Source organism: Oncorhynchus mykiss, chromosome 12 (genome assembly GCF_013265735.2).
Source record: "Oncorhynchus mykiss isolate Arlee chromosome 12, USDA_OmykA_1.1, whole genome shotgun sequence".
NCBI lineage: Eukaryota > Metazoa > Chordata > Actinopteri > Salmoniformes > Salmonidae > Oncorhynchus > Oncorhynchus mykiss.
Window position 1 is genome coordinate 49,968,176 of NC_048576.1, and position 23,073 is coordinate 49,991,248.

The window sequence follows — 23,073 nt, forward strand, 5'->3', positions numbered from 1 at the left end:
TAATACATTTTCTAAATCCCCATCAAAATCTATTTGAATGTATTAGGGATGCCCATCAGCTGCTGCCCAGGTAGCAGCTACTTTTCCTGGGGTCCATTTACAACATACATAAAACAAATTACAAAACAGTACATCAACAAAAGATAACAGAACATCTGTTTAAGCTAGAGAACGTTTTGTTTGTGTGTGGGCTGCCTCTCAATCCTCTCAAACCACATCCGCCAATGTCGGCCTCATGCATCTGTGGTGAAAGGTGGTAGAGCTACACCGTTGCTTGTCAGACCAGAAGACATCCAAATAAATAAAGATGTTTTTTTTTTAATGGTATTCTCACGAAAATGTCTGTAGTGTCTGAAAGGTTTGGTCTACAAACTAATATGGAAAGATCAGACTTTCACGAACACGGTGTTTTGCTGTGCAAACCCCACAACTATCACTGGACTCCTTTGAAGGTAACCGTGTACCGGGCTGAAAAATGTATGGAAGTGATTGGGGCATTACCACGTCAAAAAGGTATACGGATAATTCCACGGCAAAACATTTTCTTTTTTCTGAGCATTCTCTCAGATATAGATAGGACAGACACTTCAAAACTTACCTCCTTTTGATTCCTTTTTTCGACTGTTCGATATGTTATTCAATGCATTTATATGGTCTAATAGCAGTAATCCCTATTTCAAAATTATTTGGATTTTTTTTTTTAAATCGCTAAATGATCCTTGGTATAACCATCTTAAAACAATTCCATATGTTAGCTAAGTAAATCCTACCCTGGGCCTTTAGACTTTATTAGCGTTAGCTACCGCAGTGCTAATAGAAGTCTGCTGGCAGCTAGCCACCTGGCTGACATAGCCTATAAGTGCTTATTTACCAGTTGTGCATACATTCTCAGAGAGTTTGGTTTTTTGTTGGCTATGTCCGGCATCTTGCAAACCAACGATAGTCTGTCAGCGGTGTCTATAGTTCCCTTCTTGTATAGCCACTTGCCGTCGGTCTGTTGTGCCCGGCTCCGAGCCGGGCTAGTTCCTTTCACGTCTCGCTGGCCCACGGCGTTACTAGCGAGAGTGCAGAGTTAGCCGTTTGAGAGAGCGTGGTGAATGTGCAGCTAACAAGGCAAACCCGGAGGACAAATCCAGGGGGTGCAGGCGAACAGAATGTCACTGACATTAAGAAAGGCCAACTCAACTGTCCCAAAAAAAGGTTTGGCATGTCAAATACACGAGGCCATAGTTGGGTAGACTGCATCCTAAATGTAAGCTATGAAAATACATGGCAAGATGCTGCAGAGACATCCAATGTCAACTTAAATGGTCTTCCCTTTTTTGCTTTTCTGGCTAAGATTCAGTTACTCTACAAACAGTTCCTTCCATAAACTTTCAATAAAACAGAGATTAAGGAAAACTCTGGCCCCTTGAATAGCTCACAATGTCCTTGAGAGTGGCTAGTGCAGCAACAATGCAGAATTGGCTGAGGGAGAATGATTTGCACTTATCAGAGAGAAACAAAGAGTTGAGCCTCTTCTGGATCAATTAGGCATGCAGAGCCAGCAGTACCGGGAGGGAGATAATAGCAAACATTAGGCCGCTTTTCCCCTACAGATACCAGTTCCTGGGTCAAACCTAGACTGCCGCTTTGAAGAAGCTGTTTGTGACACTTAATGTGCCAGAACTCTTTCTCCATTTCCCTCCCAGCACCAAAAAGCCCAGCCAGAGCTGCCTACCCCACCCAGGTATCCAACCATCAAATATGTTGCCATGAAGATCACGGAAAACTGCAGAGTAAAATAGAGGTGTCACGCATGACCGAAGAACAAAACACACTGCGCGATTGGATGCGTGCACTCGGATAAGCATCTCCATTTTACCAGTGAGTGGGGCTTGGCTTGCCTGCGCCTGAGAACAGAGAATCCAGGCTCCTCGTCCATCTCTAGTCTTCTTGGCATCGGTTGATGATTTCAGATGGTTTCTATGCAGCAGTAAGGATTCCTCTACCTGGCACCAGACCACAGTGCCTACATTGATATTTTAATAGGGCGGCTGGAAGGGATCTTGGAGCCCGTTTCTCTTCCGGTTGGTGTCGACATGTGGACCAGTGACATCCAACCAGCTAGGCAGGCCACTCAGCCATTCACTGGGCCTGGCACTGGCAGCCACTGGCAGCCGCTCACTCGGGGGCGGGGGGGGACAGGGCACCCCTATCTACGCATTCCTGCAGCTGTTTGCATCTGGTTGCCGTGGATCTGCACAGCTGTTTCTACCCGCCTTAATGAGCTCCAGCAGCTGGGCGACTGTCGGAGACTCGGACACCCCACCCATCCCTTCCCCTGTGTGAGCGAGTTTCACACCTGCATGCTCTGCAAAGGCAACTTCCTTCCTCTGGGCGTAGAGTGGGAGAGATCTTGTTTCCTAATAGTCATTCTTGAAACCACTGAGTACGTAGGTATTGAAAATACTGGCTAGGAAGCATACGGAAACTGAACTGAGCGCTAATAAAATCTACATAACGCACACTAAACACGTTTACACCTATGGACCTCATTCAAGACAAACAATCCTTTATTTAGCATTACAATAAATTACAACCTGGTCATTTACATTTACTCAATCATGACACACACACACACACACACAGGAGGACAACATTGTCATTACATTTCCATATTTTAGCCAGCAGCTATTTATCAAGCGGTAAACAAGCAAAGTTCCCCAAAGAATCCCAAATGAACACGAGCCATATGAATAAAAACATTTGTTTTTGTTCAGTCTGTAGAACTGTTAGAGCCTGAGGAAAGGCTCTGTGTGCCCTTGCCGATGTTGGTAACGTGTTGACAACTGTCACAGCATCCTCCAGAGACACAACAAAGGGATCTCGCTAAAGCCCTGATTTTGAATTGTCAAAGCCAGTGAACACACGACTGGTTCACAGTGTCCTTGCTCTCAGACTAGTCTAAGGAACGACACTTCAAATCAAATCCCTCCGAAACAATGACAAGATCCTTGCATAATAACATGGCAACATAACAGATGGCACAAATATAGTCTACTGTTGTAGTTTGATTTTTTTTTTTTTTTAAGGATTTGTATATTTTTTCATATACTTAAAATTATGGAGAGCTCAAAAGTCTCCTTCCTTCTTATAACAGACTAGTGCAAGTCTAGTTAGGGCCTACTTCCCATACCATCCTCCACACTTCCCAAGCCAAACATCTGATGCAAAAAGTAGGCTAACAGGGCTCAGCTTTGGCTGCAGGAGAAACCTTGTAATTACTGAGAGTGGTTTTCATTTCAGCAGCCTACCCTGTGGTGAGAGAGCGCTTCTTAACATATCATCTGGAAGGAAGCGTAGGTACTGCTTTTTAGGAGGTTCCTGCCATCTTTCTATTTAGGGCTTAGTCCCAAATGGCACTCTATACCCTACATAGTTCACTACTTCTGACTGGAGTCCTATGTGGGCCGGTCATTTCAAATCCCGTAGTGCCTACCTTTCATGGACCTATGGGCACCCAACCTGATAATTAGCCAGCAAACCCATAATCATATCATCACTGGATTCACTTGGTTTAGTCAAATTGTTAAATTGTTAGTTTTTAAACCAAAATATGAAGTGGAGGACATTCTTCTAAAAAGCAAGGCCTACTGCAATGGACCACCCAGGTACGTCATGGGGTTACATCCCAAATGGCATCCTTTTCACTCATCGGGCTTCAGTGAAAAATAGTGCACCATATAGGGTTTATGGTTCCATTTGGGATGCACACATGGTGTACAGATTCCAACACATCCCACAATGCACAGCTCACAAGGACATCTACTGTAGGAACAAACACTGCATTATTGTACTGTCATCATCATACGGTCATTATCCTCAGTGGATTATCATTACCTCAATGGACCCACCACACCATAAACACCAGTAAACTCATGAGGACATCATCAACCATTATCCCACCACCATTACAGCAACAGGCTCACAACATAAATCAGCAATCAATCAGTCACATTATCATTACCTCATGGGACTCCAACAACCTAGTCACCAGTCACAGTCAGTCAGTAGGTCAGTCAGCCATTTCCGTGAGAGTACGCTGGCATGCTTTGGCTACTGCTTATCCTCTTGAAACTGCGATATTGTTTGCTACTTAGTGTTGATCATTGTGATTTTTGCTTAACAGGATTTGTTGCCTACCAGTTCCACCTTTTGATGCCTGCGGAGTCTTGCTTGCTGAGCGTTAGTTTGTGAAAAGCCATCCGGTCTGTTTACCTGACTACTACCAACTAGACCTTCGTTTTATGGGTTGTCTACCAGCAGAGTTGCCTTCCTCGGATAACTATACAGGTAGACCCCACACGTTTTCTGCATTCCTACCCGTTTTTGTACAGTGATGTGGATTCTACTACTACTGCCTTGGCTCCTCTGCTGTGGGGGGGGGGGGGGGAAATCTACTGTACCCCAGGACCTTTCACTGGCCTGCCCCATGCCTGGATGGGGATGCCATCATGACACGGATAAGGTACTCCTTGCCGAACTCTACCACTTTGTCTACCCGGATTAAAGGCCTGTTTTCCCTACGGGCGCACCACGACCAAGGGATTGTGTGTCGGGATGCCGAGGGCGGCAGGGTAGCCTAGTGGCTAAAGTGTTGGACTAGTAACTGGAAGGTTGCAAATTCAAATCCCCGAGCTGACAAGGTACAATTCTGTCGTTCTGCCCCTGAACAGGCAGTTAACAATTATTTTCAATAAGAATTTGGGTTCTTAACTGACTTGCCTAGTTAAATAAATGTTTTTAAAAAATGAATAAATTAAAAATATATTTTTAAAAATGCCTACTGCCATAGTGCTCGCGCAGAAAATACACACACCACGCAGGAAATACACACACCACACAGGAAATACACACACCACACAGGAAACACACACACAGTGAGTCAAATGAACTGTAACATGAACTGCCCTGGTGCAAATCTAAGCTGTGGCCAGCTCTGTTCACCATGCCTCCTCCTCTCCTACCCAATACAGCTTGATTGCGCTGTTCAACTTTCGCTCTCTCCAATAACAAATGACTGTTGGTTTATGATGCCATCGTGGATAAAGATATCGACGTGATGTGCTTAACAGAAACCTGGCAGCAGCCAAATGACTTTCTGGTGCTTAATCAAGCTACTCCACCAGGCTGTGTGTACCTACAAAAACCTCGCTCTGTGGGTCGGGCGGGCGGGGAGCTTGCTGTTATTCATGGTACAGACTTCAAAGTGCTTCCCATACCGAATGCCACATATTTTGAACGTCTGGCATTTCGCATGGCTGCTCCTCAACCTCAGCAAGTTGTGCTCATCTCCCGCCCTCCCAAAACACTCCTCTGTGTTACTCTCAGAGGTCCTCATGTCCGTCTGCGCCATGTCACCTTCTACCCTACTGTTGGGTGACTTCAACATCCATGTCAACGCCAACAATAGTGGCTTTTCTGCCAAGTTCCTGTCTCTCCTGGACTGTTTCAACATTACACTGCATGTACAGGTTTCAACACATTGACAAAAGGCCATGTTCTGGACCTCGTGTTCGACAGGCTTTACACCCTCCAACCTGCGTGGCCTGGATCTTTCCAAGCTGCGGCAAAAACGGAACATTACATACAGGAACAATAAAACTGTCAGCACATCCGTCCTAGGAAACAGGCCTCAAAAACACAACAGCCCCGATCCTCTTCCGTCCTCTGCCGTGGAGCTCGTGTCTCACTATGACACGCTCCTCTCCTCCAGCTTTGACGCCGTTGCCCATCTGGAAACTAGGACTGTCTCCTTATCTGCCCCCCGAGGGTTTACCCCTGAGCTGTGTTGTTTGAAGTCCACTGGCCGACAACTGGAGACGGTCTATAAAGAATCTGGTCTCAAAGTTCACTTAGAGGCTTACAGGGAGCATGTCAAGGACTACAAGGATGCTCTCTCCCAGGCAAAATCAGTATACTACAACCTCATCAATAACGGCCAAGGCAATCCTGGAACCCTTTTCTCAACTATCAGACTACTCCAGCCCCTGGATTACTCCTCCATCAATGGCTCTCTTGAGGTGTGCAATATGTTTCTGGACCTTTTTCAGTCAAAAAATATATTCCATTTACCAGCAGCTTCAGTTATCTCCCCCCACCCCCATCCTAAAGAAACAAGGATTGGACCCCGATAACTAGAACAATTACCAGCCATGGCATGCATGAACCTCTTCAACTCAGGGTTCCGGGCCAAGCACAGCACAGAGACTGCACTGGTAAAAGTGTTCAACAACATCCTAATTAGAGCCAACTCACCACTTCAATATCCTTATCCTACTCTACCTCTCTGCTGCTTTTGACAGCTTCTGCATCCTCCACAACCGCATGGATACGGTCCGAACGCCACTCAACTGGTTCCAGTCCTACCCGGCTACCGAAAACAGTACTTGTCCTTTGGAGACTCCAAATCCCCCGCCTCAGGGTTCTGTGCTTGGACCCCTGCTGTTCATCATATACATGCTTCCCCTGGGCCACATCATCCGCTGCCATGTTCTCAACTTCCACTGCTATGTGGATGACACCCAAACTAAACCCACCTCTCACCTCCCTCCCCAGGATACCAAAAACTGGATGACATCCAAACTACTCAAACTCAACAGCAATAAAAACCAAGGTCATGCTGATGGCTCCAAAGACTCCCCTCAAGAAAGTGTGTCATGATGTCGATTGACAGCTGCTCCATCTGCCCATCAACAGAGGTCTGAAACATGGGTGTCATCCTGGACCCCACTCTCTCCTTCGAGTCACACATCAAGTCCATCATCAAAATAAGCCTTCTACCACCTCATCAACATCTCCCGACTCTGACCATCCCTCACGGACCAGGTAGTGGAGACCCTCATACATGCCTTTGTTACATCATGTCTGGACTACTGCATTGGAGTCCTATTCGGGGTGTCCGGGCAAAGCCCTATATAAGCTTCAGTACGTCCAGAACTCCACTGCCGGGGGTCAACACATACATCAAACCCTGGGAACACATCAGCCCCACCACCTTCACTGGCTCCCTGTCAAATTCCACATTACCTACAAGATCCTACTCCACACCTACAAGGCACTCCATGGCCTTGCCCCTCATACCTCTGACCTGCTGGAATACTCCCCCTCCCCGAAAAACAAGACTGCACACCATGGGGTCCGGGCTTTCAGCGCTGCTGCCCCCAAACTCTGCAACTCTCTGCCCCCAGCCAGCCACAGTATCCCTCGACCCATCCTGGGTCTCTATATAAGCACTTTGACAACCGCTGGTGTAAAAAGGGCTTAATAAATAAGTGTGATTGAGTGATTGACTAAAAACCGACTAGTTCAGTCTGGCTTTCCCCTCAGCCCTTACTCAGCTTTAGCTTAAGTTAAGTAGCCAAGGATTTTTCTGCCATTGAAATCCTTGGGCGGGCCGCCTAAGGGTGTAAAATATCTGTCTATACTCCTAAGAAATGTGTTTTCGGGTTGGAAAAACGCTTTCAGTGTAAACTTAAAACGACTAAAACCGATATTTAAAGTATGTAGAAATGATAATGGACCCTTAATACTTGAAAATATTATACTGAGAATTAACAATCCCCAAAATAAAAGCTAGACAGTCAGGGAGATTTAAAAATTCTCAAAAATAATTCATTTCGCAGTATTGATTTTGTTATGTTTGAGCAAAACACAGCATTAGACAAATGCATGAAATAGATTTTCTCAGCTCCATCGCAGAATATGTGATATTGCAGAAAATGTGCTTTAAAAATGCAACACTCCACACCGCCAAGATGAGGGCCTCAAATTCATCCATGCAACAGGCCGACCACGCCCATTGCCACGCCCCTTGCCACGCCCCCGGACACCACTTAAGCATATTTTTGATCCAGAAAAAAAATTCTGTGTAACTTTTATTTCTTTTTAATTCTAGAGTTTTATCCTCGTTTTGTTTTTTACTCTCTTGCTGTACAAATCGCCTTGGATTTCTTAAAAAGGCACTTTAAATCCCATGTATTATTTATTATTAGTCTGTGTCTGCATCCCAAGTGGCACACTATTCACCAGGGCCCATTATTCCCTATATAGTGCACTATTTCTAACCCTGGAGAAAAGAAGAAGAAGTGCACTATAAAGGAAATAAGGTGCCATTTGAGACTCACCAGTGAGTTGTGCATAGCATGGAGTTGGCAGTGACTTACCTCAGACGGTTTCTTGTGCTCCAGTCTGACCCAGGTGCTGCTGGTCCCGGTGTTCTTGGAGGACCTGGACCAGGATGTCACTTGACCTGCAAACAATGACACGGCAACAGTTACGGTTCAGATTTACATGTTGGTCATCGAGCATCCATTTAACTTACCCAGAGTGACTTACAGTCAGAGGAGACTGCCATTTTCAAATCACTGAGCACAACTTAGGAGCTCCGAAAGTCTGACTGACTTGCCTCGATATCATAATTAGTTTGGTTCAGTAACAACTGACAGGTGGATGGATAGAGATGGTGATACAAGCAGAGAAGACTGAGAACAGAGAGGCACAAGGTCATAGCCACTAATGGGTTGAAGAACCTTTCAACGACAAGTCAGTATCACTTACTAGAAGGAATAGAAGTACTGATATTATTGTATTTTAGGTCATATATATGATTTACATTTGATAGCCTACGGGTGAAATGATAATCAGTTCCCACCAACTAGTCCATTCTTGTTTCCCTCCACATCACCCCAGAACCGAATGGTAATTAACAAAACAGGAGACATTTAAGCCATCAGAAGAAACTTGATTTGTGATAAACATATTCCTAATCCCTCCATAGCCAACATGCTAGTGGTGGGTAACGTCCCAAATGCCCTATAGTGCATTACTTTTGACAAGGGCCCAAGTGCATAACGGGATAGGGTGCCGTTTGGAAAGCAGCCAATATCTAGGGATGGCGTTAAACAGGGCTGGAGGCAGACCTCGTCATCCCAGTCTTCAGAGTCACTCTGTGATGAGTGGGTTTAAGTCAAAGGCCTAGAATGAATCCTCCGCTTGGCTGTGCTGTGTGTGTGTGTGTGTGTGTGTGTGTGTGTGTCCACGAGTCAAGACGAGCAGGCAGGTGGAGAGAGGTGGTCGTCATCAAGTCATTGTATTTATAGACCAAGATCACACCTCAGCCAGCCACAAAGTCCCTTGCAGCAACACAGGAGAGAAGGGAGAGACACTAATCTCCTCAATAACTGACATTTCCATTTGTACACGGTGACAGGTTGTTATTTTAAATGTGTGCTGTTCCAACTACCAGGAGGGAGTTCAGAGCCACGTCATGATGTAATCTCAGTGTGTGTGTGTGTTGGGATGGCTATGAGTGGTCCACATGATATGGCTGTGGTGTGGTACCTCCACACATTGCAGAGCGACCGCAAATCAGAGCTACCCATCAAGGCCTGTTTTAATGACAAGCCCCAGGGGTAGCACAGGGACAAAAATGATCATTGGGATCCTTCAATTAGAAACATGATAACCCAAACCCATGTGGAACAGATGCAGGCGAGCCCGGGACACTGGCGTGTTACCGGGACTCAGAAGCACTGGTTTAGGGAGCATCAAGCGGCGTAGCCCCCGGCACATGGCCCAGAGCTAAGGCCACTGGTCCAGCGGTAGGAGTTGCCCGTAGGCACACATCTCAGATCAGATTTCCTCCCCCAATCATTAATTAATCAAATTGAAGAAAATAAAAAAAGCTAATCTGACCTTAGATCAGAGACTTGTGGTAATTTCATCCTACTTCTTCACAAGCATACATATGTCCATCACTTGGCCACCAACATTGTGGCTCACAGTGATCAGTCAGTCAGTTAATGGAAGTAGCCGTTGTGGTGATGCAGGCGTAAACATCTAGGCACTGCCTGGGTCTTCGATCGGAGCACAGGCCACTACAAAGAGTCAGGGATGCAGCGAGCGGAGAAAACAAGATGACAAGCAGCAGATTGTCAGAGTAGTAGAGAGGAGGCCAGGCTACTGACTGTTCCAGGCATCGGCAGTGTTGCAAATGGCATCTTATTCCCTACAGAGAACTACTTTTGACCAGGGCTCATAGGGTGCCATTAGGGACAGAACCGAGGCCAGACTAGTGACGGGTCCTGCCGCTGAGAATGTTCTGCCAAGCTGCTCTGTAGTTTATTCCGCCTGTTTGTTTGGCGTTTGGCTGCAGAGCGCGCGTCGGCCCTGTCCTAATCTCTCCCGTTTAGTCGGAGTACAGCTTTCATGACTCACTCCTAACTAATTTGTCTCCAATGGTGACAATCCCGCCCTTCTAGCTCTCCATTAACCTCCCCCCGGTATCCCCCCCCACCCACTACCCTCACTCTCCAGCCCTTTTTATCATCTCTAACTACACAAGTTTCAGCTCACTGTCAGTGGTGTCCGAGTCATTGCTGCTGGTGGAGTATTTTCTTCTCTTCTTCTCACTCTCCATCTGTTAGGGAAGAGAAGAAGAGACACATCAGTATACAGCAGCAATCACAGTACAGGCTACAGTTACTATACTGCGAGAGTCAAACTAGACCACAGAGTGAGTGAGTGAGTGAGTCTGAACTAGAGAGAGAAAAAGAAGCAGAGATGAGCAAAGAGAGAAAGCAGCAGAGAGAGAGAGCGCACGCGAGAGACAGAGCGGTGGTTATAACACAGGGGAAGGGCGAGACTTTATGAGGATATCTGCTCTGTAGATATGCATGTCTGATTCCCCCATCAATCCACAGAAAGAGTACAGTGAGCCAGCAAAAGACAACTAGAGGAAAAAGCGGGTTATGGCCTTCAATGACTGAGCGCAGATTTATGTGGCCATAAAACAGGGCTTTTCCCTCTTATATTGGGCTCTTCCTGTTGCCTTGCTCAGCCTGCCGTAAACTTTACTAGTGACATTTAGACTTCGAAATAGAGCTGCCTCTCATACTCCCTGTGCTTTAGAATAACTTGCTACGTAGTGGTGAGTACATAATGGACTTCCTCTGTCTGGCTTCGCTGGAGGTTCAGTGACCGAGGTATCCCTCAGGGATGTGTTGTTTTTCCTTTATTGTTTTACCCTCAGTGTCATATCAAAGACGTAGAGAAAGCAATAAAAGTGGGTGGTGGGAGTCATGTTTCATACTGTAGGTTGAAGACAGCGACTCATCGCCTCCCCTCCACATCAGAGGGGAAAAACACTGGCGTGTCTGACCGACAGCTTTTCAACAGGGAAGAAAACCTGTGTGATTTTCCCTTTCTCCCCCCCCCCCTATTTTTCTCCATCAAACAAAATCCTTGTTAAGATTGAGACATTTCCATGGCCATGGAGAGGAAGAAGTCTGTGCTAGGTGCCAAAGAGGAATAACAGATGTATAAAGAATGCATTTTCCACTTCAACATTTTTTTTTAAAAATCCAGTGTGAGATCCATTTTCAGTTAAAACTCTTAAAATGCAGAGCAGGATTCCCCCAGAGGTGCTGTACTGTAGGAATGGAGGAACAGTCCTGCAGGAGGCGTCCCCTTGGTGACGACTTCGCACCATAAAACAAACAAAGTGCTCCACAGCACAGAGAGATCTAAATCAAACTGTATGTCACACGCTGCAAATACAACAAGTGTAGACAATCCGTGAAATGCTTACTTAACAAGCCCTTAACCGACAGTGCAGTTCAAGAAGAGTTAAGAAAATATTTAACAAATAAATGAAAAAAATAACACAATAGCGAGGCTATATACAGGGGGTACCGGTAACGAGTCAATGTGCGGGGGTACAGGTTAGAGGTCATTTGTACATGTAGGTAAGGGTGAAGTGACTATGCATAGATAATGAACAGCGAGTTGCAGCAGTGTAAAAACAAATGGGGGGGGGGGGGGGGCAATGTAATAGTTTATTTACAATTTTATTAATTTTATTATTGTTCCGCAGTCTTATGGCTTGGGGGTAGAATCTGTTAAGAAGCCTTTTGGACCTAGATTTAATGATCAGGTACCGCTTGCTGTGTGGTAGCAGGGAGAACAGTCCATGACTTGGGTGACTGGAGTCTCTGACAATTTTATGGGCTTTCCTCTGACACCACCTATTATATAGGTCCTAGATTGCAGGAAACTTGGCCCCAGTGATGTTTATTAACAGTGAGAGTCGCAGAATGGTGAACTTAACTAAACGACGGAGAGTTTTGACTGTGTGATATTAGATTGCTTCTTGTGTAAATATTGTAGCGCCTTATGGTCAGATGTCGAGCAGTTGCCATACCAGGCGGTGATGCAACCGGTCAGGATGCTCTCGATGGTGCAGCTGGAGAACTCGTTGGCATACCATGCCTTGCAGTGGCCAAGATGGATTACATTACTGCCCTGTGACATCACAACTCCCCCCTTTTCACGCATGCCTCAAATCACCAACTTCCGAATGGCGGCACGGCATAGCAAAACTGGCAGTGCCACTCCATCTGTAGTGGTAATGGGAGTAGAAGTGATAGTATTGTGTACTCATGCCTGCTCTTGCTACACAGAGAGGAGAGCAGACGGGCCAAAACAACGCCGGGTCCTTCCCACAACACAGAGTCCTTCCATGGAGTCACCACACAGGGCTGTGGCCCTTAGCTCTGCTGCCCCGGTGGTGTGTGTGTGTGTGTGGCACAGAGGCGCCCACTCTCCAGACCCTCACACACAAACCTCTGACTCACTCACTGGGGAGGGCTGTGTGATGACTGAGCTGCATGGATGGAGAGGCCGCAGGCTAAAAAGGCTGCATCCCAAAACTGTCTGCCAGTGCCAAAGGGGGCTGCCCGGTCATTTCTGTGTGTGTGTGTGTGTGTGCTTGGTCTTTCAGAGTGCTGAGAGATGACTGCCAAGCCCATTAGATGGCTAATTCTGACACCGAGCCTCTGAAATGGATACAGTTACTGCCCGCCTGTCCTGCCTGCCCCGTCTGCCTGCCTTGCCTGCCTTGCCCCGCCTGCCCCGTCTGCCTGCCTTGCCTGCCTGCCTTGCCTGCCCAGTCTGCCTGCCTGCCTGCCTGCCTGCCTTGCCTGCCCAGTCTGCCTGCCTGCCTTGCCTGCCCAGTATGCCTGACTGCCTTGCCTGTCCAGTCTGCCTGACTGCCTTGCCTGTCCAGTCTGCCTGCCTGCCTTGCCTGTCCAGTCTGCCTGCCTGCCTTGCCTGTCCAGTCTGCCTGCCTGCCTTGCCTGTCCAGTCTGCCCTTTCTGTCCATCAACAAGCCACTTTCAGGTCCCAGGATAGAGGGAGAGGATGCCTTGGCATTTACAGCACTAACAGTCAGGCAGCTGATATGTCATTAATAACAGGCACCAATCTGCAATTACCACACACACACACAGAATGACCAAGCATTTGTTCAGAATCCAGTAGGTCAGGCTGTTTGATGAAGAATCCCTGCATTTAAATTGCTTCATAAACATCTCTCTGGGGCTGACTGTTTCTGAGGCTGGTTTGTGACAGCCAGTGTGTGTGTGTGTGTGTGTGTGTGTGTGTGTGTATGAAGGGGAGATGCAGCAGTGTCATTAGGCTGGTTTAAACAAGATGCCAATGTGTAAAAAGAGCCACTGGCAAAACTGCCAGAGAGCCAGGCAACCAAGCTCCACTCTCCCTCGTTCTTATTTTACTGACAGTCCTTTTCCTCCTCTCTCCCTCTATGGAAAAAGCAGAGGGGAGGGGAGAGGAGGGTGTATGCAACATGAGTGTTGGGTGCATTGTGCAGTGTTAATGCTGTGTGTACAAAACAAGGCAGCAACAAGGCAGGCGAAGAGGGAGCAGTGTATCACTGCAGTACCCCTGGGAGACCGATCCCCCGCCCGCCTCTGCCTCCCCGGAACGCAACGAAACGGCAAGTCGGCTATTTTTGGAGAAGGAGAGGGGTGTAGTGAGGACAGATGGGGAGTTCTAGCAGAGAGAAAGCGAGCGTGAGAGAGGGATGGCAGAGGTTGAGAGAGAGAGAGCGCGCGCGCATGTCAGAGGAGAGGAAGAGAGCAGTGTGTTCGTAGTAGTTGTGGCGTAAACCACCCTGTAGCCCAGCAGGGGTTGTGATGCTCTGGGAGCCTCTGAATGAGGCAGCTATGGCTCTGAATGACATGATCACAGGCACAGCTGTGCAGAGTCATGGAGTCTTTACCCCAGCTAGAACACACAGAGAGAAAGGCAACAAAAAAATAACACACAAAAGCATACAGACAAACACACATACAGTGCACAAGTTGCACACGGTACACACACACGAACATGAATTAAAGATATGATCTAGAATTTATCTAAAAACCCTCATCTCTCCTCTCCACACACCAACGAAAACCTAGAAGGAGGAAAAAAGCCTAAGGGAGGGGGGGTGGGGGTCTCATTCAGAGAGCATCCAGCACACCTGTCGTATGGGGGGAACACAAAATAAGAGGTCTTAGAACAAGAAAATGCACACTCTATTACTGGTACACACGGCAGAAGAGGAACTGAGACGGTACAAGAGCTCCGTGCCAGCATATTCATTTGAATTTGTTTTGGCGCGATCCAGTGCCTTCAGAAAGTATTCAGACCCCTTAACTTTTACCACATTGTTACGTTACTTCTCACCCCCCCCCCCCCCCCCCCCCCCATCAATCTACAAACAATACCCCATAATGACAAAGCAAAAACTGGATGAGAAACTTTAGCTAATTTATAAAAAATTAAAATATCACATTTACATAAGTATTCAGACCCTTTACTCAGTACTTTGCTGAAGCATCTGTGGCAGCGATTACAGCCTCAAGTCTTCTTGGGTATGACGCTACAAGCTTGGCATACCTGTATTTGTGGAGTTTCTCCCCTTCTTCTCTGCAGATCCTCTCAAATTCTGTCAGGTTGGATGGGGAGCGTTGCTGCACAGCTATTTTCTGGTCTCTCCAGAGATGTTCGATCGGGTTCAAGTCCGGGCTCTGGCTGGGCCACTCAAAGACATTCAGAGACTTGTCCCGAAGCCACTCCTGCGTTGTCTTGGCTGTGTGCTTAGGGTCATTGTCCTGTTGGAAGGTGAACCGTCGCCCCCAGTTTGAGTTCTTGAGGGCTCTGGAGCAGGTTTTCATCATGGATCCCTCTGTATTTTGCTCCGTTCATCTTTCCCTTGATCCTGACTAGTCTCCCAGGCCCTGCCACTGAAACACATCCCCAAAGCATGATGCTGCCACCACCATGTTTCACCGTAGGGATGGTGTCAGGTTTCCTACAGACGTTATATTTGGCATTCAGGCCAAAGAGTTCAATCTTGGTTTCATCAGACCAAAGAATCTTGTTTCTTATGGTCTGAGAGTCCTTAGGTGCCTTTTGGCAAACTCCAAGCGGGCTGTCATGTGGCTTCCGTCTGGCCACCCTACCATAAAGGCCTGATTGGTAGAGTGCTGCTGAGATGGTTGTTCTTCTGGAAGGTTCTCCCATCTCCACAGAGGAACTCTAGAGCTCTGTCAGAGTGACCATCGGGTCCTTGGTCACCTCCCTGACCAAGGCCCTTCTCCCCCGATTGCTCAGTTTGTCCGGGCGGCCAGCTATAGGAAGAGTCTTGGTGGTTCCAAACTTATTCCATTTAAGAACGATGGAGGCAACTGTTCTTGGGGACATTCAACGCTGCAGAAATGTTTTGGTACCCTTCACCAGATCTGTGCCTCGGCACAATCCTGTCTCGATGCTCTAGAGACAATTCATTTGACCTCATGCCTTAGTTTTTGCTTGTACATGCACTGTCAACTGTGGGACCTTGTATAGACAGGTGTGTGCCTTTCCAAATCGTGTCCAATCAATTGAATTTATCACAGGTGGACTCCAATCATGTTGTAGGAACATCATAAGGATGATCAATGGATACAGGATGCAACATAGCTCAATTTCGAGTCTCATAGCAAAGAGTCGGAATACTTATGTAAATAAGGTATCTGTTAACACATTTGCAAAAAAAAATCTAAAAACCTGTTTTTCGTCATCATTATTCATCATTATTTGGTAATGTGTAGATTGCTGGAGATTTGTATTTTATCCCTTTTTAGAATAAGGCTGTAATGTAACGTGTAAATGTGGAAAAAGTAAAGTGGTCTGAATACTTTCCAAATGCCTGGATCGCAAGAATCAAGTTACTTTATTATAAATCCTTTTTCCTCCCCAATCTCATAGTATCCAAATTGGTAGTTACAGTCTTGTCTCATCGCTGCAACTCCCGTTACGGGAGAGGCGAAGGTCGAGAGCCGTGCGTCCTCCGAAACGCAACCCGGCCAGGCCACACTGCTTCTTGACACAACGTCCACTTAACCCGGAAGCCAGCCGCACCAATGTGTCGGAGGAAACACCGTACACCTGGCGACCATCTAGTCAAACGGCTACCCAGACTATTTGCATTCCCCCCCCACACCACTGCCACTCTCTGTGGTCATCTATGCATAGTCACTTTAATAACTCTACCTACATGTACATACTACCTCAACTCACCGGTACCCCAGCACATTGACTCTGTACCAGCACCCCCCTGTATATGTAGTTGTTTTTTACTGCTGCTCTTTAAAATTACTTTTCTTCTTGTCCATATTTGTTTTTAAACTGCACTGTTGGTTAGGGGCTCGTGAGTAAGCATTTCACTGTAAGGTCTACCAACGCCTGTTGTATTCGGCGCATGTGTCTAATACAATTTGATTTGACCATGTCAGCGTGCATTGCACCCGGCCCTCCACAGGAGTGTGCGATGGGACAGGAACATCCCTGCCGGCCAAACCCTCCCCTAACCCGGACTGCGCTGGGCCAAATGTGCGCCGCCCCATGGGTCTCCCGGTCGCGGTTGGCTGCGACAGAGCCTGCATCGCAGTGTTAGCTGTACTACTAGAGAACCTGGCTCAAGTCCAGGCTCTGTCGCAGCCAACCGCGACCGGGAGACCCATGGGGCGGCGCACGTTTGGCCCAGCGCAGTCCGGGTTAGGGGAGGCTTTGGCCGGCAGGGATGTTCCTTAGTCCACTGCACCACTCGGGAGGCAGAATCAAGTTGGTATTTTCATGAGCATTTATGTCCACTTCTTCTCATGTTGTCTTTTTGGTCTCGTCTCCGTCGGCTGCGATTGTGCACCTTCCCATTCTCTCACACACACACGTGATCACTTCCTCCTCTCTGACAAGCGGTTTCAACTTATTTGTATTTGAGATTCTGTCCAACGAAATCAATCATATGGACACCGAAAGACAAACATTATTTTACTGAAATAGAGAAGTTACCCTTTTTATGTCTCAACTCCTCAAACTGCGTGCAGAGCAGACACTACTAAAACAGGAGTATCAACGGACATTCATTCTGGAAAATGTCTGCTCAGTTTGTTGCGTGCAGCACTGCTCTACCGCTAGCTATATTTTAGCCAAAAGACTGTTACACTAACTAGAGGTCGACCGATTATGATTGTTCAACACCGATACAGATTAAAATCGGCCGATTTTTTAATTTGTAATAATGGCAATTACAACAATACTGAATTAACACTTATTTTAACTTAATATAAAACATAAATAAAATCAATTTAGCCTCAAATAAATAATGAAACATGTTCAATTTGGTTTAAATAATGCAAAAACACAGTGTTGGAGAAGAAAGTGCAATATGTGCCATGTAAAAAAGCTAACGTTTAAGTTCCTTGCTCAGAACATGAGAACATATGAAAGTTGGTGGTTCCTTTTAACATGAGTCTTCAATATTCCAAGGTAAGATGTTTTAGTTAATATAGTATTTATAGGACTATTTCCCTCTATACCATATGTATTTCATATAGCTTTGACTATTGGATGTTCTTATAGGCACTTTATTATTGCCAGTGTAACAGTATGGCTTCCGTCCCTCTCCTCTCCCCTACCTGGGCTCGAACCAGGAACACATCGACAACAGCCACACTCGAAGCATAGTTACCCATCGCTCCACAAAAGCCGCGGCCCTTCCAGAGCAAGGGGAATAACTACTCCAAATCTAAAAGCGAGTGACATTTGAAACAGTATTAGCGCACACCCAGCTAACTAGCTAGCCATTTCACATCGGTTACACCAGACATTAGGCTGATAGGCTTGAAGTCATAAACAGCGCTGTGCTTGCGAAGAGCTGCTGGCAAAACGCACGAAAGTGCTGTTTGAATGAATGACTACGGGCCTGCTGCTGCTCAGTCAGACTGCTCTATCAAATCAGACTTATTATAAGATAATAACACACAGAAATACGAGCCTTTGGTCGTTAATATGATCGAATCCGGAAACTATCATTTCGAAAACAAAACGTTTATTATTTCAGTGAAATACGGAACCGTTCTGTATTTTATCTAACGGGTGGCATCCCTAAGTCTAAATATTCTTGTTACATTGCACAACCTTCATGTATGTCATAATTACATAAAATTATTGTAAATTAGTTCGCAATGAGCCAGGCAGCCCAAACTGTTGCATATACCCTGACTCTGCGTGCAATGAACGCAAGAGAAATGACAATTTCACCTGGTTAATATTGCCTGCTAAATTGGATCAGTAGTTATAACTAGTGATTATGATTGATGGTTTTTTATAAAATAAGTTTAATGCTAGCTAGCAATTTACCTTGGCTTACTGCATTTGCATAACAGGCTCTTGGAGTGCAATGGTTAGAGCGTTGGACTAGTTAACTGTGCGGTTGCAAGATTGAAACCCCTGAGCTGACAAGGTGAAAATCTGTCGTTCTGCCCCTGAAGAAGGCAGTTAACCCACAGTTCCTAGGCAGTCATTGAAAATAAGAACGTGTTCTTAACTGACTTGCCTAGTTAAATAAAGTTTTTTTTTTTTTTTTTATATAAAATCGGAAATCGGCGCCCAAAAATACCTATTTCCGATTGTTATGAAAACTTGAAATTGGCCCTAATTAAAAATCGGCCATTCGGATTAAATCGGTCGACCTCTAATACTAACTAGCTAGGCTGTGTATTATAAAAAAGTGCAATAAGCATGAAACAATTATATAAGGAATTGCCAACTAATTCTCATTCTGAGAAATAAGGTAGACCACTTGATTTCAACATCTGAACAAAGTGGACAGTAACACGCTGTTCAAACAGTTGGAGAAAGACAGGAGGGTCTACTCATAACAGTTCCAAATGTTCTCCCTTGTTAGCACATACATACATACATACATAAAATATAAAATGTGAAAATTTGCTGGTCGCTCACTAGCATGTGGGCTTGTGGTGCTTAAAAGATTGTTCATGAGACCGGTGTTTTATTGCTATTGAGACACAGCCGTGTGTACTTAGCCTCTAAATCCATGATATGTTTGTTGCTCATTTTGCTTGCTGCCTGCTCCCGAGGGTGCATTTGGTCTGTGGCCCTTCCATGGCTACATTGTGTGGCATAGTCGTAGGCTACTCTCCCATGAGGATTCTGCTGCGGTTTCAAAATGGCACACTTATCACTATTCAGTGCACTAATTTTGACCCTAACTAATAGGATGCCATGTTGGGACACAACCATTCCCTCACTGAATGACCTCAGCAGCGACCCTAGGGGACCAGCCCAACATATGAACAACAAAAATATCACGGATTTCCTTTAACATCACCTTCACGGCTCCGGTCCAGCCACAGGTATTAAGACAATATTTATTGACGCTGCTGCATTATGGGGGGAAAAAAATAACATAAGTAAAGAGGTGGAAGCAGGAAGGGGGGTGGGGTGGGGGGGCAGAACCAAATCATTTTCTACAGTCTCTCTCTCGCTCCCTCTCCTGACAGTGCTGACAAACAATGAAAGGGACCTGAGTGCCAAAACAAGGGAAGAGGGAGAGGAGGGTTGTTGCAGGAGGAAAAGAGGAGATTAATCCCCCTGCTCTCACCTCCCCTGCCATCAGGAGTTCATTAGCCCCAGTGAGGGATGGAGGAGTGCACATTGCCCTTCACTCACACTAACACGGGCCTGGCTACCTCCCTGTTTATCTTCCTCCTCCCACCACCACCACCCTGTTTACCCCCCCTACCCCTCATTTACAACAGGGGCCCAAGCAAGCATATGTCCAACCATTTAAGTTTCCTGGCTGGACACTTGTGTTACCTTGAGGTGAATAAAGAGTTAAAACCTAGGGGACCGACTGTTGTTTATCGTTTCCTTTCATTCCCAAATTGTGGTCTTTACCATTTGTTGCCATCAGAGAATGAACGCTGCTTTTTGGATGTGTATCCTTGTAAAAGGGTTGGTGTTGTGTTGATTATTAGCGGACAGCAGTAAATACAGATACCAACCCAAAGCTTGGTGCTTTTTAAAGACGCCTTGCTTTACAGAGGCTACTGACTGGTGTAATCAGGCAGACATAAAAATGGACCGTTTTTCAAGCCTTTTCATGTGCCGGGAAACTAGAGATGCTGGGTAATTTACCTGGCTTTGATGCAAGGTGAAAAGGGCAGGGGGAAAAAGACAGCCACCTGACAACCACCGACTGTATCACCATCAGCAAAGCCTCCGATTACCTTCTTGAACAGGCTGGGGACTTGCGTTCTATCCAAGGTCTGGTACACAGTTTGCGTCCCCAATGGCATCAATTTATAGCGCACTACTTTTTTGTATTTTTATATAAAGGGCCCATAGGGCTCTGGTCAAAAGTAGTGCACTATGTAGGGAATATGGTACCATTTGGGACAGAACCAGTAGTTTGACAAGTGTCATTTGTTCAGTACCACTGACTGCCACAGGAGCTGGGCTTTATTATTTCCCTTATTCAGAAGGACAGTGTCAAAGAAAGCATGAAAAGCTGTTATTCCAAAAAAGCCTTTTGAAATGTGTTGCATGTATGTTTGTTTAGCTTGTGTGTTTTGTGTTCCAGTCCTGCATCACAGCCGAGGGGAAAAGAGAAAAAAAATAATAAAACTACATTTTCCATTCCTCCTGCATCATACCCTGCTCCGCAATTATATTTCAATAACAATTCGTGAGTCACCGGGCCGGGTGAAAGACATTCATCTCCTGGCGTTTCCAGAGATTTCATCCGCCCTCTGCCCACTGAACAGCAGGCTCCCACTGAGACCTTGACAGGCTCAGTTAATGAGCATCCATTCCAGGCCACAGCAGGGCCATCCGCAACAGAGAACACACACACACACACACACACACACACAGAGACATGAAAGCACACACAAACGTTCTTACATAAACATGATGCATGCACACGCTTACACACAAACAAGCATGCAAGTACATGGTCACACACGCACAGGCTACAACACACACCGCTACACATGTAAGGAGAAAAACAGCCAAGGACGATGAAATGAGCTCAAGCCAACAACCATCCCTATTCACGAGAATGCCTTACCAAGAGAGAACAAAAACGTACAAAATAGGGACCAATTCAAGGTAAAAAAGGAGTTGGAGCACCACACAACAACAAAAAGGTGAACAGGTGACTGACGTTGACGGCAGTTTGTCGTGGAAACGTCAGTCACCTGTTCGCATCGTATACAATGGATTAGCGTTTGACTAGTAACCGAAAGGTTGCAAGATCGAATCCCCGAGCTGAGAAGGTAAACATCTGTCGTTCTGCCACTGAACAAGGCAGTTAACCCACTGTTCCTAGGCCTTCATTGAAAATAAGAATTAGTTCTGAACTGACTTGCCTAGTTAAATAAAGGTTTAAAAAAAGTGGAGCATAAATAAATCACTTCCTCTTCCTTTGCTGAAGCGCAAATGCCCACCTAGACTCTTACCCTTCCTATTCCTTTCCCCCTGCGTGGATGTCATTTCCCTCCCTTGACACGTAGCAGTAACACACACACACTGCTTGGGGAGGTTACTGAGGCGAGTGTGTGTGTACAGTTGGAGAGATGTTAAAATGACATGAGCAGCAGTCAGTGACTCCATTCATGAAACCCCCGTGGAGTAGCTGTTAATACCATACTGCAGATCATGTGAGGTACTTGCCCCCTTTTTTCAATCAGAGAGTGCTACTAACACACACATACGCAGATTAGGAGCCCGCCCACACATGCACCTGTAACATAGATTACTAACACACATGTACACACTCAACCGAGCGACCCCCACCTCCCCCCTCTATGTAATCAACTGTGTTTTTCTAGGTAAGAGTATCTGACCGAGAGAGAGAGATGCACTTCCTAACTTCCTGCCAAATGTATGACTATATTAGACACGTAAACTATATACACACACACACAAAAGTATGTGGACACACCGTATAAATCAGTGGATTCGGCTATTTCAGCCACACCTGTTGCTTACAGGTGTATAAAAATCGAGCACACAGCCGTGCAAACTCCATAGACAGACATTGGCAGTAGAATTGCCTTACTGAAGAGATCAATGACCTTCAGCGTGGCACAATCATAGGATGCCACCTTTCCCTGTTTCAGCATGACAATGCCCCCGTGCACAAAGCAAGGTCCATACAGAACTGTTTTTTCAAGATCGATGTGGAAGAACTTGACTGGCCTGCACAGAGCCCTGACCCGCATCAAACACCTTTGGGATGAATTAGAACGCCGACTGTGAGCCAGGCCTAATCGCCCAACATCAGTGCGACCTAACAAATGCTCGTGGCTGAATGGAAGCAATTTTCCAATATCTAGTGGAAAGCTTTCCCAGAATAGAGGAGGCTGTTATAGCGGAAATGGGGGGGGGGGGGGGGGGCAACTCAATATTAAATACCCATAATTTGGAATTAGATGTTCGACGACCAGGTGCCCACATACACTACATGACCAAAAGTATTTCCCTCAGATTACACAGACCCACAAAGAATTCGAAACACAAATCAAATTTTGATAAACTCATATCTACTACCACAGTGTGCCATCACAGCAGCAAGATGTGACATCTTGCCACAAGAAATGAGCTACCAGCGAAGAATAAACTCCATTGTAAATAGAACCTATATTTATCAGTTTATTTATTTCCCCTTTTGTACTTCAACTATTTTCACATTGTTACAACACTGTACATAGCCATAATATAATATTTGAAATGTCTATTAGTTTGAAACTTGTGAGTGTAATGTTTACTGTTCATTTCAGTTTTGTTTATTATCTATTTTAAATTGCTTTGGCAATGTAAACATGTTTCCCCATG

The 23,073-nt window shown here is 45.9% G+C and overlaps 1 protein-coding gene across 2 annotated transcripts in view; it reads right to left on the minus strand.

Annotated features, from left to right (window-relative positions):
* LOC110537725 (protein Jade-1) overlaps positions 1-23,073 on the minus strand; it is a 141,522-nt gene that overhangs the window by 116,069 nt on the left and 2,380 nt on the right. For both annotated transcript variants that reach the window (XM_036937731.1, XM_036937730.1), the window contains 2 exons: positions 10,399-10,462; positions 8,208-8,293 (listed from right to left, as the gene is read on the minus strand). In XM_036937731.1, the coding sequence (XP_036793626.1) occupies positions 8,208-8,293; positions 10,399-10,462 (150 nt within the window). The remainder of the gene's footprint in view (positions 1-8,207; positions 8,294-10,398; positions 10,463-23,073) is intronic.